At 44.6% G+C, this 18,634-nt stretch overlaps 1 protein-coding gene across 3 annotated transcripts; it reads right to left on the bottom strand.

Annotated features, from left to right (window-relative positions):
* Positions 1–1,019: 1,019 nt before the first annotated feature.
* PAIP2 (poly(A) binding protein interacting protein 2) lies at positions 1,020–16,694 on the bottom strand. 3 transcript variants are annotated; one of them, XM_082216557.1, is made up of 4 exons: positions 16,672–16,694; positions 6,223–6,382; positions 4,367–4,546; positions 1,020–1,260 (listed from the first exon to the last, which is right to left on the bottom strand). In XM_082216557.1, the coding sequence occupies exons 2-4, from the start codon at positions 6,358–6,360 to the stop codon at positions 1,204–1,206; spliced, it is 375 nt and encodes a 124-aa protein (XP_082072683.1). In that variant the 5' UTR covers positions 6,361–6,382; positions 16,672–16,694; the 3' UTR covers positions 1,020–1,203. The 3 variants fall into 3 exon arrangements, with proteins under 3 accessions (XP_082072683.1, XP_082072682.1, XP_082072681.1); XM_082216556.1 differs by having other exon boundaries at positions 16,555–16,693; XM_082216555.1 differs by lacking the exon at positions 16,672–16,694 and adding an exon at positions 11,932–12,073.
* Positions 16,695–18,634: the final 1,940 nt, after the last annotated feature.

The following is an 18,634-nucleotide window of genomic DNA, read 5'->3' as shown; positions in this document are numbered from 1 at the left end:
TGTCTCCCCTAAATTGCTTCACTTTACAAATAACAGCACACACCCTTTACATCTTTTCCTTATGTCAGGTCTATTACCTTCTCTCTCCATCAAGGCCTGCACACAAGTTCTGAAAAAGATGAACACTCAGGAAATTAAAAAAAAACAAGAAGTCGTTTCTACTATTATTTATTTTTTTAAATATTTTTGAAAAAATATAATTTTTTTACAATATTTTCAACTTAAACACTATTCACACTGAACACGTATGGCAGCTTAAGCTACCCAAATATGAAGTTTAAGAAGCCAAAACTGTTCTAGTTGTATTAAAAAAAAATTGTGCTGCAGACTACTGTGTAGTGGATGATTAAACAAAGCAAGGGAAAAGCACCACTCAAATCACTAATGCTATAAAGTTTTACAGGTAAAACCAACTCTTTTGAGGTTGTAAAATTTTATACAGGCAGTGCCATGTTTCTGGTCTTCTAGAAGAAATTGTGACGCACAACCTCGCATCACTTTAAATATAAATGTATTAGTGGGATAAACATTCCCAACATGATAACTTGCTGTAATACAATCTCATCTGCCAGTCATTTTTGTTTCTCCTCCACCAGATCTGGTAGCCAAGATAAAGGACTTTGTACAGGTCTGTAAAAGCAGTTCGTGTATAATACATTATCCACGCCCTTCTCAAAAAAGAAGAGCAGGATGTGAAATTTTGCTTCATCATGGGAAGAGTTAGTAGCAGTTCTGAAATAATCCAGCTAATCTGCATAATCAGATAAACCTTGCTTTTATTTTCATGTTAAGGCATTATCAGGTGCATATCGACACCAACTCTTGCTTTAGCTAAAACAGACCACTCTTTGTCACGAATCCTTCTAAAAAGTAGAATTCCAAGAGTTTCTCAGAAACTTGGTACATTTCTCAACTTGACTGGTGCTTCCAACCTCACTGTCTCATTCACAAAAAGAGCCTGGGTCCAATTGTAAGTGTTATTTCATTTTTTTCTCCATTCCATTAACCTCTGACAGCAGTTGACTTAATAACAGTCTCAGCACTTTTATTAAGCATGCAAGACTAACAAAACTTTGGCAATGCGTAAGTGTAACACAGTGACAAGAAGAGAGAGCGTTTTAACAATTAAATCTTCTAATACTGGCTTCACAGTGTGGAAATTGTGCTACATCCACCAAAAGAGGGCCCAGTCTACTCATATATTTAGTACTTCACCCCAGGAACAAACTCCTTTGCATTTGGATTCAGATTACTCTTGACCTGGAGGGAAAAAAAAGAGACATTATAGATTGAGTTTATAGGGCAAAATGCGTCTATGACGCATTTGCACAAGGTTCAACAAAAGTTCTTAACAGCCAAGAGCTGCAAGCTGCAATCATAGAAAAGTGTTCTAAAGAACAAGGTAGTCTTATCATAGAAACAAAGAAGTTGCCTTATACGGGGGTCAGACTAGTTGCTCATATATCCCAGTACAGTGGTACCTCGGGTTACATACGCTTCAGGTTACAGACTCCGCTAACTCAGAAATAGTACCTTGGGTTAAGAACTTTGCTTCAGGATGAGAACAGAAATCGTGCTCCAGCGGCGTGGCAGCAGCAGGAGGCCCCATTAGCTAAAGTGGTGATTCAGGTTAAGAACAGTTTCAGGTTAAGAACGGACCTCCGGAACGAATTAAGTACTTAACCCGAGGTACCACTGTACTGTCTGCTCTGACGGCCAGTGACTCTCCAGCAGCAGTGTCCAAACTTTTTTCAAAGAGGGCCATATTTGATGAAGTGAACATGCATGAGGGGCAACCAAAGTTGTTGAGTTTCTCTTAAGATTTTACCCCAGGAAATAAACTGCCACAGAGGCTGGGTTAAACCAAACAGCAGGCTGAATTAGGCCCCCGAAACGGACTTTGGATGTGCCTCTGCATCGCCCAGAGTCTTTGCCATCATGCACTAATCCTTTTAGCTGGAGATTATACAGAGTCTTGTTGGCATCCATGTGTCTCAAGGGACAATGGAGTGTGCCTCTGGGGCTGAAGTCAAACCAGGGTGTTAGCAGCGCCAAAGTGACCACTTCGTGGTGCAAACCTGGCCAGTGTGTATGGAGGCGTGTTCTGAGCTGCCCTGTGTGTCCTGAGCTGCCCAGATGACAAGCCTCACGAATGTGGGCCAAAGGAAAGCAGCTTAGCAGCAGGAATTGCAAGAAGGAGGCATACAAGGCTCCACCCAACTGTCTTAGGGACTCCACTCTGGATTTGGGTCTCGTTTACTCCTTAGCCCTTTCTTCTGCCGAAAACATCCTGCGAGGCAGCTGGAGGTTGAGCATCCGAGTTTTCCTTCTCCTGGATGGGCTACCTTTCCAGGTTGTCAAGCTCCACCTGCCCCTCACTTCCCTCTACAGCTCATGCAGAAAACATCTTATTGACTGTTGGACCCACTCTTAGGCTCATCCGCTCAATCTGCCGGACCCTGTCTTCACATGCAGAGGAAGTCCCAAACTCACCAAGACGGAGTTGGTATGTTTTGAATCATAGAATCATAGAGTTGGAAGAGACCACAAGGGCCATCAAGCCCAACCCCCTGCCAAGCAGGAAACACCATCAGAGCACTCCTGACATATGGTTGTCAAGCCAACATGCAAAGCATGTTCTCTGCTACTGAGCTAAAGCCCCTGGCACAAACATTAATTTTTAAATGTTTAAGATTAAGAAACTGTTGTAAAAACCATAGAGGAAACCCCACTGTTTATCAAGGACACAATTATCTGAATGTTGAATGTAGGGTTTGAAGGATCCTTGGATGTTTACCAATTATTTTTATTGATTTCCCACAGTTTTGAACAAATTGTCACCACATTAATACAGATCCTTGGATGTTTAGCCCGCTCCATGATATATAAAGAGTATTTAGGAAATTCCCTTCTTAAGAGTACACCGTAATACATTTCATAGAATCATAGAATTTGGTACAAGCCTATTAGCTTCTATCAAAAAACCATGCCTATGGATCCACAGCCGTGTCACAAAAGAAGTCAAAGAGCGTAACTCACAGGCTCACCTAATTAGATAATGGATTAAAACAGAGCAGCCTGGATGTTTTAGCCACTGTTCCCAATTCTAAACTTAACAGTGAATCCTTAACCATCAACAGCAAAAACATTAATGTGGCAATTTAGATGTTATTTTTGTGGTTACTTTTAAGTAGTTCTGGTTTTAACTTAACACACCAGAGTTCCTGAATACTACATTCTTGTTTATTATTGTACCTGAGGCTTCACTATGACTTTTTTTGTCACTGCACTTTTAACACGAGGTTCCTATCAATGAAAAAAATAGCAAAGATTCACATGTTTCTGCAAGTTTATCCGTCCAAAAAACAACTGCTTTGATAACTTCTGCTGAATTCGTGTGCAGAGTATGTACTAAGGCAGGAAACTCCCAAATTGTGAGCCAGCTCGCACAAATGTGCTTTATTAAGTAAGGACTCTGGTGAGGTTGTCAAAATTACCTGCCTCTCAGAGAAGATTGATAGGCAGGGGAAAAAATATACAGGGCAGCAATTCACACAAATGTTGCAGGTGACCTCCCCCTGTGGGAAGGCAATTTTTCAGTCTAGGCATTGTGGTTCAGGAAGGAAACTTCAATGGAACTGACATCTGAGCAGATATGTTTAGGTGACCACAAGTAGTTGAACTTTGGTCCCAATGAAATCAATGGTGCCAAAACTAACTTTGGATTTACTCCAATATTCAGCCAATTTCCCTCATTTTAGTCATTATCTATGCTCAAGGTGTTTTTGGAACAGACTTGGAAAGTGTGAGGAAAGGAAAATACGTTACATTGGCTTGTTCTATGCTTTTAGTCTACTAAAATTGGAGGCACACTTCGTTCATCGATCTCAAAGTATTGCCTTTTTAAATTCAGAAGATTGCACTGAGCCTCCCAGCATTTGGGATATGTGTTATTACAATTTGCGCGCTACCAACGGACTTGATCATATGGCAGGTGCTAGACAGACACTGAGGCCACCTCCAGCTTCAGCCACCGGACATGCAAGCCACATTGTCACAGAATCCAAAAGCCAAATGAGAGCTGCTCCGGAGGTCTGCAAGCGCACATTCCCTCTCTTAACCACCTAGCCCCAGACTATTTTCCTAGACTCTTAACACATGCTTTCCTTATTTCTCTCCATTCTTTCCACTGCAAAGGCATTAAGCGGGAGGGAGAGGGGAGAAGGAGAACAAGGCAGAAGAGGAGGTTCTGTTATGAAGTGGCTTGTTTTCCTTCTTTTTTAGCTCCTCTTTGAAATAAATACCTGACAAGGATTGTAGGCAGCCTTGGTACAAATAAACTCAATGTTTAAAACCAGGCACTTACCACCAGATCTTCCAGTGACGAACTGTCACTGATAACAAGATCATTGAGCTGGTCCTGAATTTGATCCATCGTTTGCGGGAGATCTCTGGCTGGAATAAACCACTCATGTTCTTCCTCCTCTTCCAGCATTTCTTGGAAGCAACGTTCTATAAATTCTTCTTCCCACAACTCCTCTTCGATCTGTATTTAAAACATAGGAGAGAAACTTTACCATTACCACAGCCACCAATCTTAAGGCTTCTTCACAGAGATCACACATAGAAAATGCTACAGCACTGCTCAACCAACTACTTCACAGTATTTTCATCATGGAAAATAAAGGTTTTTTGGTTGTTGTTTTTTTTTAAAAAATCAGTTGGTTCTAGCAAGAGTCATATTTTCCAGTAAGTAGCCTTAACTTGGCAAGTTTGTGCAATAATTTAGTTGCACAATAGTTTATTTCCCATAGTTCCCATCCCACATGAGCTGACAACACATCCTATGTAAAACAAGGCAGGCTAACTTTAAACACAGCTACTAAGGGCATGGGAAGTAAGACCTAAATGAAAAATGGCCGGGGGGGGGGAGTCTGTGAGGCCATCAGAACACACCTCACTTCTTTCCTAACACTAATATGAGTTTGTTTGAAACTGCCTTTTTGCTTTACTTCTTATTTTTGTAATATAGCAACGCACAGCATTTAACCTAATAATAATAATAATAATAATAATAATTTATTATTTATACCCCGGCCATCTGGCTGGGTTTCCCCAGTCACTCTGGGCTGCTTCCAACAGAACACTAAAATGCAATAACCTATTAAACATTAAAAGCTTCCCTAAACAGGGCTGCCTTCATATGTTTTCTAAAAGTTTGATAGTTATTTTTCTCTTTGACATCTGGTGGGAGGGCGTTCCACAGGGCGGGTGCCACTACCGAGAAGGCCCTCTGTCTGGTTCCCTGTAACTTGGCTTCTCGTAGCGGGGAAACCGCCAGAAGGCCCTCGGAGCTGGACCTCAGTGTCCGGGCAGAACAATGGGGGTGGAGACGCTCTTTCAGGTATACTGGACCGAGGCCGTTTAGGGCTTTAAAGGTCAGCACCAACACTTTGAATTGTGCTCGGAAACGTACTGGGAGACAGTGTAGGTCTTTCAAGACCGGTGTAATATGGTCTCTGCGGCCGCTCCCAGTCATCAGTCTAGCTGCCGCATTCTGGATTAGTTAATAAGTTTCCGGGTCACCTTCAAAGGTAACCCCACATAGATAATCACTGATACTATTTGACAGTGGAATAAGAGGGTTAGAAATGGCTAGTAAGTTAAAAATTACACATGGGAAGGAATTCTTCCATCTCAGAAGGCGTTGCTGACTTGTGTATTTATTTAGCAACCAGGGGCAAAATAAGGCTTTATTTCATCTGGGTCAAAGCCTCCATTTGCCCCCGCCATGTGCACTTGTGTACATGTACACACACACACACACACACACACACACACACTGGGAGCCTCAATGGCACTTCTCTGGAAAATTCACCCGGTGCAAAAAACCTGGCTATCCCCCCTCCCCCAATAGCTACAGCGCTGAGCATTCCTCTCTATTTAAGTATCTAATTTAAGCAGAGAGCAGAGATTAAGCAACCAGAGTACCAAGCTGTGTTTCAGAATGAGAGACAAGACTATCAAGGAAAGAACTGGAGGAAAATATAGGCAAATGAGATACATGTTGAGAGAACAACAATTCTTTGCAAAGGCTGTATCTGCAGAAAAGAGGCAAGAGTCCTTCAGAAATTTCTAATAAAATATGGTACCCAAAAAACACACACAAAAAACACTACTTCTTTACAGATATGGAAGGGGTGACATTATCTGCTAACCCACCTGCCTGTTGAACTCCTCTTCGTTTTCCATCCACATGTACTCAGCAAATGGATTATCATCTTCATGAGAGTGACCATTCATGATCACATCTTCATTGATAATGCTTGGACTAGTACTCCTGCGACTTGGGTCTTTCATGGTTGTGCCTTTGAGCTTAAGCCTGAAAGGGGGAAAAAACACACCACGGTCTTAAAGACGCTCAGTCAAATCCATAACTGCACTTACTTGCAAGTTCCCTTTTGATTTCAGTGAAACGTGATCCAGTGTCTGCAATGCCGGGAGAGACACATAGTTTGGGAAGACTTGTTCCTCCATTTTCTTCCTTGAGCAGTGGAGATGGAATATCTATGGACAAGTATCTAACACTATAATGTGACTATGCATGTATCAAAATTCTCCTATTGGCCCTTTTAGGGTGGAAACAAACACAAAGATTAAAACCTGTATTTTGCACGGACTGTGAAAAATAATGCAATTATGGTCCAAGTTAGACAATATGCAAGGCAGCACTGACTTGTTTGACCCTGACAATCTGACTTGAGAAATAGTGGAGAGCAGTTCTGATAATTTTTGGCCGGAAGATTAACGGATAGCAAAGGGTCCTTCACCTTCCTCAAAGCCTTCCCTGCAGAGTCTGGCAAGGTTGTATTTTGTCATCTCTACACACTCCCCCCCCCTCTCTCTCTCTCTGTGTGTGTGTGTGTGTGTGTCCAATAGGCAATATTCAATCAGGTTTGAACAAGATGCTATTTAAGAACCCTTCGGATGCAAGGAAGCTGACTGGTAATTGAAAAATGGGAGCAAGGCAACAATATCTGGCATATTTTCTGACTGGGAGAGGGGAGAGAAGATGCAGACAACTTTAATTGGTGGTGTTTAGCCTTGCCAGTCTCTGCTTTGTAGTAGATGCAGATTACAATGTTAAGCTAATGTATCTTTCATCAGCTTCCATACTGAAAGACGTCTCAAATCCTTTCCATCTAATGAATACCTTGCTGTCTTCATTCACATGTTGGAACCCTGAGGTGAAACAGCTCTTTATGGGGTTTCCCTTGAGAATTATGGTATATTCAGAAATTTAATTTGGTGCAAAACATGGTAGAACTTGATCTCTCAACAGTGTTACATTCATGGCTGTGGGGTGCAGGAAATGTTTGAACCTGAGATTTTCTGATGCTCCAAGTTGAATGCTTTACCCTTATTTACTAAGCAAAACTAAACAGCTGTGCCATGTTAAGTTTTCACACGCTGCACAACACTCAAACCAACAGCCAGAAAAAAACCCTGAATATATGACTGGCAAAAAGATTCACTTAAGTGTACTTAAAAGTGGCTTTAAATGTTACATTGCCTCAAATGCAAAGCATTACTGGGGGGTGGGTGGGGGGAATAAAATAGTACAAATATGTTAATATGTGTAAAATCAGTAGCACACATCCCCTTCTGCCATTTAAATTTGTAGGGAAAAGTTAAGGCACTGGGTATTTTTAGAACACTAATTTTAGTATGCCTAAAGCACTGTGTGTATGGTATGCCACTCTTGTTCACTTGCTCCTCCCCAGTCTTTCGGCTGTTGCACTAAGTCATGCTTTGGCTTAGCATGTCGTCCAAACCGAGGCTAATGCTTTAGCTCCTTCCTGACTAACCGTGAGCTCTAACCAAGGTTTGTCATATGGTTGATGAGCTGCGGTTTGTTCAAGAGTGCTAAACCATGATCTCATGAACAGGAAGCAGCAAAGCTACTGCAGTCTCTTCTCCTAGAGACGATGCACTTGTGAGAAGTCATGGTTTGACGCAGCATGCCATACAAACCTGGCCAAAGTCTGTACAGTGGTACCTCGGGTTAAGTACTTAATTCGTTCCGGAGGTCTGTTCTTAACCTGAAACTGTTCTTAACCTGAAGCACCACTTTAGCTAATGGGGCCTCCTGCTGCTGCTGCGCTGCTGGAGCACGATTTCTGTTCTCATCCTGAAGCAAAGTTCTTAACATGAAGCGTATGTAACCTGAAGCGTATGTAATCTGAGGTACCACTGTATACCCTGTCATTTCTGGGTTAGCGGAGTGTGTAACCTGAAGCGGATGTAACCTGAAGCGGATGTAACCCGAAGTACCACTGAAAAACCACTTTCACTATGTATTAGTTCCAGCTGAGATGGAGATAAATCTTATCTAGTACTGGTAGGAGCACCATTCTCTTTTGCTAAAGAATGGTTCTACCTGCAAAAACTTGGCAGGCAACCTAATTGCACTTTGTCCTTCTCACTACGACCGATACAACTTTGAAAGCTGTTCAGTTTGGGAGGGGGGTACTGTTTCTTGTTATGTTACCAAGTTAAGATATAAAACATATTTTAATATTTTTTAACATAGTTAAACATAGTCTACCACATACCAATAATCCACTAATGTGTGCTCTGGAATGTCACTACTTTCTGCACCCAAAGCAAGATGCTTGGGCTTTGAACCACAAAAGCCCTAAACTGTGTGGACCTAACAAATCTCAGAAGCATGTTCGTTCCTTTACTCCTTTCTTTAACACCAAAGTGTTCCTTCTTGACTGGACCATCATGTAACTAGACTGATCAATAAGAGGCAGGCAAGAGGGATATTCAAGTGTGGTTATCATAGTTGCTGAATGTCCTTCACCTTAGCAGTCTATCAAATTTGGACTCTGAACATCAAAGCATTGCAAGGCTTTCCTGTTTGGGGTGGCTTCAAGGGCTGGTAAGCAGCAGTATTAGAAACAGAGATATGAAAGCTAGGAGCTAAATGGCACCTTAAACCTAGGTTATGTGTGCAACAATGGAATGTCCAGGCACACTTTTTATAACAAGAAGCTGAAGCTGAAAATGAATGAACTGCAGCTAAAACATTGTGATCATTTTTCACATGGTCTAGTCCTCATCTGAAGACTGCAAAAAACAAAGCCGTGCTTCCCCTGCCCGCCACCCTAATACAGTGGTGCCTCGCAAGACGAAAAGAATCCGTTCTGTGATTCTCTTCGCCTAGCGGTTTTTTCGTCTTGCGAAGCAAGCCCATTGACGGATTAGCGGATTAGCAGCTTATCAGCTTATCAGATCAGCTGATAAGCGGCTAAGAAAAAGGGGGGGAGGGGAAAACCCGCAGGAACTCGCAAGACATTTTCGTCTTGCAAAGCAAGCCCATAGGAGATTCGTTTTGCGAAGCACCTCCAGAACGGAAAACTCTTTCGTCTAGCGAGTTTTCCGTCTTGCGAGGCATTCGTCTTGCGGGGCACCACTGTATTCTTAAGAGGGTCCCTTCTACAGTCTTCAGAGTGGCTGGAAGTGGGGAGGCAGAAAAAAGTCCTCCTTTCCTTCCACTCTGCAGAAAAACCCTACACCCACTTTCCTTCACATAAATATGTATTTTTGGCACCACAATTAACACATATTAAAGGCCTATACAACTGATGGCAGAGACACCCATCTTGAGGGTCCAGTCCTTCAATGATCCCACTCCAAAATTTGTTTTGGTTTTAAGCATCACTGTGAGAGTCCGAGGTAGATAACACTTTAACCTACACCACTTAAACCACTGTAACTAACTGGCTAGTATATTACAAATTTAAAGCACATCATAAATTAAAAGTACATTAAACAAGGCAACTAAAGCCTAAGCAAAACATGTTGGGTTTAAAAAGAAAAAATAAAGTTTTCAGGTCCCCTATCCATGCACATTCTACTTGGGAGGAAGCCCCATTTAACTTGGTTGATAATAATGATAATGATAATTATTATTATGTATACCCTACCCATCTGGCTGGGTTTCCCCAGCCATTCTGGGTGGCTTCCAACAAAACACTAAACTACAATAACCTATTAAAAATTAAAAGCTTCCCTAAACAGGGCTGCCTTCAGATGTTTTCTAAAAGTTTGGTAGCTGTTTTTCTCTTTGACATCTGGTGGGAGGGCGTTCCACAGGGCGGGCACCACTACCGAGAAGGCCCTCTGCCTAGTTCTCTGTAACTTGGCTTTTCGCAGGGAAGGAACTGCCAGAAGGCCCTCGGCACTGGACCTCAGGGTCCGGGCAGAACGATGGAGGTGGAGACGCTCCTTCAGGTATACTGGGCCAAGGTCGTTTAGGGCTTTAAAGGTCAGCACCAACACTTTGAATTGTGCTCGGAAACGTACTGGGAGCCAGTGTAGGTCTTTCAAGACCGGTTGACATTTACCTCCGAGTAATAGTGGCAATTTTAATCTGAAATCGTAGGCCAGGGGTCGGCAAAATTTTTGTGGCTTGGGCTGTTTCACAGTCCCGCAGAGGGCCAGTGTGTGTGTGTGTGTTCAAGCACAAGCGCTATTTCTGGCGCTCCTTCCGGCGCGGAACAGGCGTGTGCAGCTCCCCATTGGCTGCAGGAGCTTCCTGTAGCCAATGGGAAACTGGCCAGCATCACGGAAGTCGGTCCCTGCTCTGCTCCGCGCCAGTTTAGTGTGGCGCACGGGAGAAGACTGAGTGGGGGGGAGGGGTCCATGGGCCAGTTAAACGACCCCCATTGGCCGCTTGTGGCCTATGGGCATTAGGTTGCCAGCCCCTGTCTTAGGTGCAGTACTGTGCCCAGAGCTCAGAAACTGCTTGCACTTATGAAATTCCCTGTCGCAAAACGCACCTAGAACAATGGGAGTCTAGAACGCTGGTAAGCAGGCCTGGGAAAGTTTTGATTCCTATATATTTTTTCTGTCTATCCCTCTTCTGTATTATTTGAAGCCTTAACACACTGGAAGCGACGGAAATGTTTTTCAACCACCACTCAGAACACAGGGAGGACCAAGTTCTTATTGGAAACACCCATTGTATATTGTTCTGCCAATCTAGTAAGGCCCACTTGTTGAAGCGATGAATTCTGCATTTAAAAATAAACCACTATTTAATATAGGGAATCTAACAATCTCTGACGGGTACAAGTTCTCCACCCCTGATTTAACTGACGTTTGGCCATCTGATAACGGAACAGCTCTTTCTGTACACTGAAGGCTTTTTGATGCTGACTTCCCCTGTCTGACGATCCTTCCTTCCAGAGTCCCAACCATCCAGAGCAGATTTTTAGAAACTACAAGGGGCTGCATATTAAAGGGAGAGCTGGCAGAAGTGCTCCCCCCACTCATCTCCCACCAGCAGGCGCATCTTCTGAGCAGAACACTGTACAAGGGATGCTCATGCTAGAGGATGGGCATGGAGTCAAAGTTACTTAAGTACCAACACTGCGAGAAATACCAGTTATTTTTCTTTCTCTTTTGAGAAGCATGGTCAGGTTTCAAGGTTAGCTCTGCAATACTTAGTGAAGCATTTATTGTCGGACTATACATCATAATAAAGCCCCATGGTATTTGGAGGGTTTATTTCACAGCTGACCAAACATTTCAGAGACTACTTATTAATAGCAAAGCTGATTTAATTATTGTCACTTGCAATTTAAAAGTCTTCTTTACTATAAGTACCATATCTGCTGACTATGTAAACAAGAACACGTTATATTGATGCAACCTTCTGCTACTGCTACAGACTCAAAGATAGGGCCAGAACACTTAAAAGGTTTTTAAAATGTATCTTGCAAGATATTCCAGGCTCTGCTTAAAACATCTCTGATTATTACATTCAAACAAAAAATAATTATTGTTCTGTGTCCACTTTTGATTTCAAAATGTACACCATTTCTATGATTTAGTTTGGGAAACTAGACTGCAAGTCACCTTAGAAATGTCATCATGTTCCTCTCTCCATTTGCAACAATCAAGGGGAGCTGTGTTTAAGTACAGACTTCCCTCTGGCAGCTCTATGTCTCTTCCTACTAAATCCTGCAATTCATAGGATCCTGATGTCAAATGAGATTGTGACGTCACAAACCTCACCTGAGAGAGATGATGTATGTGGGCAAATACCAAACAGTTATATAACTTAGCTCTAAAAGAACCGCTTCTCCATCTACCCTGTGATATTATGTACTGAAACCAATGATATATAATTTGATTCATGGATAAGATAGCTGCAAGGGTAGGCAAGGTCAGTGTATCTTTAATGTTTATTATAATTTTATCCATGTCTTCTGCAGAAGAGTTCAGATCAGCTTCCATGTGGCTCTCAGGCACTGCTGATGGCCAGGTATGGTTGACTTAAGTAGAGAAACTGCATCAAATGCCTTATTTAAATGTGCAGAAGACACAACTTTTAGTAGGTATAGCTTTTCTCACACCTGCCCAACCTCTCTCTTCCCCATACTGGAGAGTGTCTTCATCGTATATGGAAATTCTAGATCACTGGCTTCCAAACTGTGCTTAGAGGAATCTTGAGGCTCCTCAGAAACTTACCAGAGGTTTCTGATCAGTAATTGTCAACAAGCTTCACTGAAAAGCAAGCTTGTCTACCATTTCCGAATCTTCTACAAAGCACAATGCAGAGGAATATGGGATGTATTGTAGAACAGCATCCTGATTTAACATAGGGCAGGAGGCTGTCTCTGTGTACATTAAGTTTCGAAGTTCATACCAACAATCCTCCACAACGCTTTGGGGTTCGATGGCAGTTTTGTGGGAGTTCCTCATCTGATGAGACAATGTGGAAAAAGTGTTTCTTGGAAGCAAATAGTTTGGAAATATGGCTCTAGATAAAAATGCAAATTAGAGTAATATATATATATATATATATATACATACTAATTTGCCTCTTCAAACAGTGAAATATTCTGTACAGAATGAGGGAAAAATAAATGGCCACTGAATTTTGAATCTTCAGCCCAAGTATCAATGTACTGTTTTGCAAGCCTGAATGGTACACAAACTATTTCTACCAAAAAAACCCCCCACACACCAAAAAACAAACAAACCCCATTTCTGAAAAAGCCAGGATATAGCAATCTGTTTAAAAGGGCATTAGGAACAGTGACCGTCTGCAACATCAGAAAAATTAAGTAAAGGATTGTTGTGACCTGTCTTTCCTCCCACTGTCCTCTCTAAAGGTAATATGTAGGTAAGAAATATGATGCCTATACCTGCCAGCTTAACTGTACCTTTCTGGATTCTTGTTTTTCTCTTAGATAACAAAGAATAAATGTTACTGAGTGAAACTCATCTGATTTACTAATTTTGCTTCAAACATGAAGACTTTAGAGATGGTGCCTAGCCGAATAACCAAAGCACACTATGTCATCCCATACCATCTTACTTCAGTACAGTGGTGCCTCGCAAGACGAAAAGAATCCGTTCTGTGATTCTCTTCGTCTAGCGGTTTTTTCGTCTTGCAAAGCAAGCCCATTGATTAGCGGATTAGCGCTATTAGCGGCTTTTAGTGGCTTATCTGCTGATCGGATCAGCTGATAAGCGGCTTAGCGACTTAGCAAAAGGGTGGGAAAAGGGGAAAAAACCAGCAGGAACTCGCAAGACATTGTCGTCTTGCAAAGCAAGCCCATAGGAAATTCGTTTTGCGAAGCACCTCCAAAACGGAAAACTCTTTCGTCTAGCGAGTTTTCCGTCTTGCGAGGCATTCGTCTTGCGGGGCACCACTGTATCTGATTAGAGAATTCAGAGAGAAAATGAGGCAGAGGAACAGTGGCCAGCAGTATATTTCTAGGAATCCCAGCAAGAAAGGCATCAAAACAGCAGCCCTCCTCTACTGTTTGTCACCATGCAACCAGGATGCAGATGCACGCAGTATGCAGGTTGAGGCTCCTTTTAGTTATCATGGCAAAAATCTGCAGGCAGACAAATTCATGGAGGAGAATAGGCGTTTAAAGTATCTGACTAGGAGTGGAAAGATCCAGGTTCATATCTCCACTTGGCCATGAAACCCACTGGGTGGCATTTGGTCAATCACAACCTCTCCTACCCTCAGTGTTGTTGAGAGGAGGAAAATGAATAGGAAAGCCATGTACACCATCCTGAGGCCTTTAGAGGAAAGACAGGATGTAAGTTTATTAAATACCCATCCCCCGAACCCTGTGCTCATCACCATAACTTGCTGCATCAAATGTCATTTTTATTTGCTTAGCAGATGTATATCCCATCTTTCTTCCAGTATGGAACCCAAGGGGTATAAATGCACTAACTAGACCCTGGCCTGCTCACCTTCGACACGGTGGCAGCTGCATATGCCCACAATATAACCTGCATATGAAAAGTTAAATGTGTGTGCTGTGTGACAGCAGTGCCACCTTCCACCACTCGTGAATCTAATTATCAGCTTCACTTATGTGAGCCCCATTTGTTTCAATAAGGTAAAGGTAAAGGTACCCCTGCCCGAACGGGCCAGTCTTGACAGACTCTGGGGTTTGTGCGCCCATCTCACATCTATAGGCCGGGGGCCAGCGCTGTCCGGAGACACTTCCGGGTCACGTGGCCAGCGTGACAAGCTGCATCTGGCGAGCCAGCGCAGCACACGGAACGCCGTTTACCTTCCCGCTGGTAAGCGGTACCTATTTATCTACTTGCCCCCGGGGGTGCTTTCGAACTGCTAGGTTGGCAGGCGCTGGGACCGAGCAGCGGGAGCGCACCCCGCCGCGGGGATTCGAACCGCGACCTTTCGATCGGCAAGCCCTAGGCGCTGAGGCTTTAACCCACAGCGCCACCCGCGTCCCTTTGTTTCAATAGGTAAAGGTAAAGGGACCCCTGACCATTAGGTCCAGTCGCGAACGACTCTGGGGTTGCGGAGCTCATCTCGCTTTATTGGCCAAGGGAGCCGGCGTACAGCTTCTGGGTCATGTGGCCAGCATGACTAAGCTGCTTCTGGCAAACCAGAGCAGCGCACGGAAACACCGTTTACCTCTCCGCCGGAGCGGTACCTATTTATCTACTTGTACTTTGTGCTTCTGAACTGCTAGGTTGGCAGGAGCTGGGACCGAGCAACGGGAGCTCACCCCGTCGCAGGGATTCAAACCACCGACCTTCTGATCGGCAAGCCCTAGGCTCTGTGGTTTAACCCACAGCACCGCCCATATCCCTATTTGTATTCAAATAATACAGACACTTTGATGGAGCCAATGCAGTGTTTCTCAAACCAGGGTTCTCAATTGTTGTTGGACGACAACAACTCCCTGCTAGCTAGGGGACAATGGGAGTTGTTGTCCAACAACATCTGGGGACCCAAGATGTTTGAGAAACGATGGGCTAGGGCCCAGGAGTTCAAAATCCCTGTGAAAGTCAGAGCTACCTCACAGGCTTGTTGATAAAAGTGGGGATGGTGAGAACCTGAGATCCTTGGATGGAAAGGAGGAATGTAAACATGGTAAAGGTAAAGGGATCCCTGACCATTAAGTCCAGTCATGGCTAACTCTGGGGTTGCAGCGCTCATCTCGCTTTATTGGCCGAGGGAGCCGGCGTACAGCTTCCGGGTCATGTGGCCAGCATGACTAAGCCGCTTCTGGCTAACCAGAGCAGCATGCGGAAACGCCGTTTACCTTCCCTCCAGAGCGGTACCTATTTATCTACTTGCACTTTGACGTGCTTTCGAACTGCTAGGTTGGCAGGAGCAGGGACCGAGCAACGGGAGCTCACCCCGTCGTGGGGATTCGAACCGCCGACCTTCTGATCATAAGCCCTAGGCTCTGTGGTTTAACCCACAGCGCCAACCGTGTCCCTTAAAACATGGTAAACAAACAAATATATACAACAGCCCTCTATATTGTGTTCCCGACCACCACTGCTGCTTTCCTTTCTGCGTAGGAAAACAAGACAGAACACGGCACTCTTAATCTCAGGGTTGTTGGTTCAAGCCCAACGTTGGGCAAAACGTTGCATTGCAGAGGGTTGGACTAGATGACCCCTAGGGTCCCTATATGAACGAAAAGCCCCCCCCCAAAAAAAACCCCCCACTTCAGTCCTCCCTTGCCTTGGCCAAGATGCTAAGCCAAAGCAAAGAGCAGCCCCGACCCACATGGCACAGCAGGCTGGAGGAGCAGGTCTCTAACAAGGCCTTTGCTAAGCCCCGCCCCTCATCGCTTAGGCCCCGCCCCTACCCTCTTTGTTCGCGCAGGCCCCGCCCCCCGAGAGCTAGAGGGGGGGGAAGCATTCGAAGTACACAAGACGCGGAAAGCCGTGGCACGTATCCCATCATGCACCACGCCCCTAACAGACAGGTACGCTGCCCCGGGTACCCGGATGAAGGGGGGGGAAACACACACCCTCCAACCCCCCAGCGGGCGCCATTAGGCCGCTCTCTGACCACCCCCCCCCCGCTTCTCCTTCTATCGCCTCAGAGGGCTTCGTCGTCGTCCTGCCCCCCCCAAAGGTTTCCCTCACGCGGGGTGTGGGCGGCAAAGGGAGACCAACGTCCCCGGCGCCGCCTCAGGGCGCTAGGCCCCGGCCCCACTTCCGCTGCAGCCGCACCTTTCGGAGAACTGGGTCAGCCGCTCCTCGCCGCTCTCTACTCGGCTGCCTCGCTTCTCCTTCGCCGCCCCCTTCCCTTTGGAAACACAACAACCGCCCCCCCCTTCCCTCGCCAACCTATCTCTCCGCAGGCCGGATGTGAGGTCACTTCCGCCGTCTTGCGGCCGTCTCTATGGTCTCCGCTCGGCGACCGACCGAGCCGGGCTTCCTCTCTGAAAATATACGCAGGCCGCAGTCACCACAGAGCTACGAAACAGGGGGAGACTCTCTGAGATGTACCGGAAGTCGTGCCGCAGCGGGACTCTTTTATTATTTTTCCTACCTCTATGGTCGCCATTTTTCCAAGAGGGAGGAAAAAAGACGCTGTGAATATAAGGGAAATATAGGTAGGTGTGCAGCTGCTGAAAAATAAATCGGGAAGGGTTCGGACAGTGAAGTGGAAGGTTGTGGACTCTCCTTCCGTGGAGGTTTTTCAGCAGAGGTTGGATGGCCATCCGTCATGATCATGATCTAGATGAGTTCATGAACTGCTGGTTGATGACCCTTTTGAGTCCTTTCCAACTTGACAAGTCTATGGTTTGATTTAACACATGCCAGCCTGAATTAGGACTAGGGATCTCTCTGCGACTTCTGCGCAGCTTCTAAGATACTGATAATTTTAGGCCAGCAAAGGTCCGTATAGTTAAAGCTATAGTTTTCCCAGTAGTGATGTATGGAAGTGAAAGCTGGACCATCAAGAAGGCTGATTGCTGAAGAATGGATGCTTTTGAATTATGGTGCTGGAGGAGACTCTTGAGAGTCCCATGGACTGCAAGAAGATCAAACCTCTCCATTCTGAAGGAAATCAGCCCTGAGTGCTCACTGGAAGGACAGATCCTGAAGCTGAGGCTCCAATACTTTGGCCACCTCATGAGAAGAGAAGACTCCCTGGAAAAGACCCTGATGTTGGGAAAGCTGGAGAGCACAAGGAGAAGAGGACGAGAGAGGATGAGATGGTTGGACAGTGTTCTCGAAGCTACCAGCATGAGTTTGACCAAACTGCGGGAGGCAGTGGAAGAAAGGAGTGCCTGATGTGCTCTGGTCCATGGGGTCACAAAGAGTCGGACACGACTAAACAACAACAAATTTAAGGCATCCTGCGTAAAATGATATTCAACAGATCTGCCAGTGCCTGATAAAAGTGTGCAATTTAGCACAGTGCAGGTGGCTGGGTTGTTGCCAGCTGCAATGCTCATTCTCAGCAGTAGCACCTCTGCATGCATCTGAGCTTTGTGTAGAAATGTCAAGACACGTCATCAGTTTTTACACCCCCGTTTACCAACACACCACTCCCCCACATCCAAAAAGAAAGTTACACTGCCTTCTCTATCATTTTCCCAGGCGGGTGAGAAGTCGTGTTGGTTTTGCTACAGCAAAAAACTGCCTTGCTGCCGCTTAAAGACTAGCAAAAGTTTTGTGGCGTAAGCTCTCATGAACTAAAACCCTGCTTCATCAGATGCATGTTGAAATGTCAGTTGGGATGCACTGCAGAAAAAATTCATCATCATAGAATTGTAGAGTTGGAAGGGATCCAGAGGGTCATCTAGACCAACCCCCTGAAATGCAGGAATCTTTTGCCCATTGTGGGGCTTGAACTCATGAGCTGAGATTAAGTTTCGTGCTCTACCATCAGACCTGCCAACTGACAGTGGGCTGCAGTGTCACAAAAGCTTATACCATAAAGCTTATAGTTAGTCTTAAAAGGTGCCACAAGTCCTTAGGTGTGTATGCAGCTCTTGGAACATGTTTCTTGAAAACACCTTAAATATTAGAGGCAAAGTGTAAATGGTGGTAACCCTGGGTTTGTGATTCACCAGGGATGAGTCAAAATCTCCCTCAAAACAGCCCCAGGCAAACCTTGGCAGATGTCTATCCTCCAGCATACTGATATATGCCCGAAAAACCAAGCGGCACATTATGAGATGAAGCAGAACCACTTTTCAGCAAATGCAGCTAAAATGTTATTTTTTTGTGTTCTGACTTGAGCTGGATTTTCCATTAGGCAACTAACTACACCTGTTTATGCCAGTTCTTCATTAGA

Source organism: Podarcis vaucheri, assembly GCF_965113315.1.
Source record: "Podarcis vaucheri genome assembly, chromosome: 3".
In the NCBI taxonomy this organism is placed as follows: Eukaryota; Metazoa; Chordata; class Lepidosauria; order Squamata; family Lacertidae; genus Podarcis; species Podarcis vaucheri.
The sequence above is the reverse complement of the archived record's forward strand: the minus strand, read 5'-3'. Positions and strand labels throughout refer to the sequence as shown.

Bases quoted from the DNA above. Each gene is read 5' to 3' on its own strand.
- PAIP2 (XM_082216555.1), bottom strand. The intron at 4,547-6,222 runs GTGGGTTAGCAG...TTTTAAATACAG, and splicing joins AAGAGGAGTTCAACAGGCAG to ATCGAAGAGGAGTTGTGGGA. The intron at 1,261-4,366 runs GTAAGTGCCTGG...TTTTCCCTCCAG, and splicing joins CGTCACTGGAAGATCTGGTG to GTCAAGAGTAATCTGAATCC.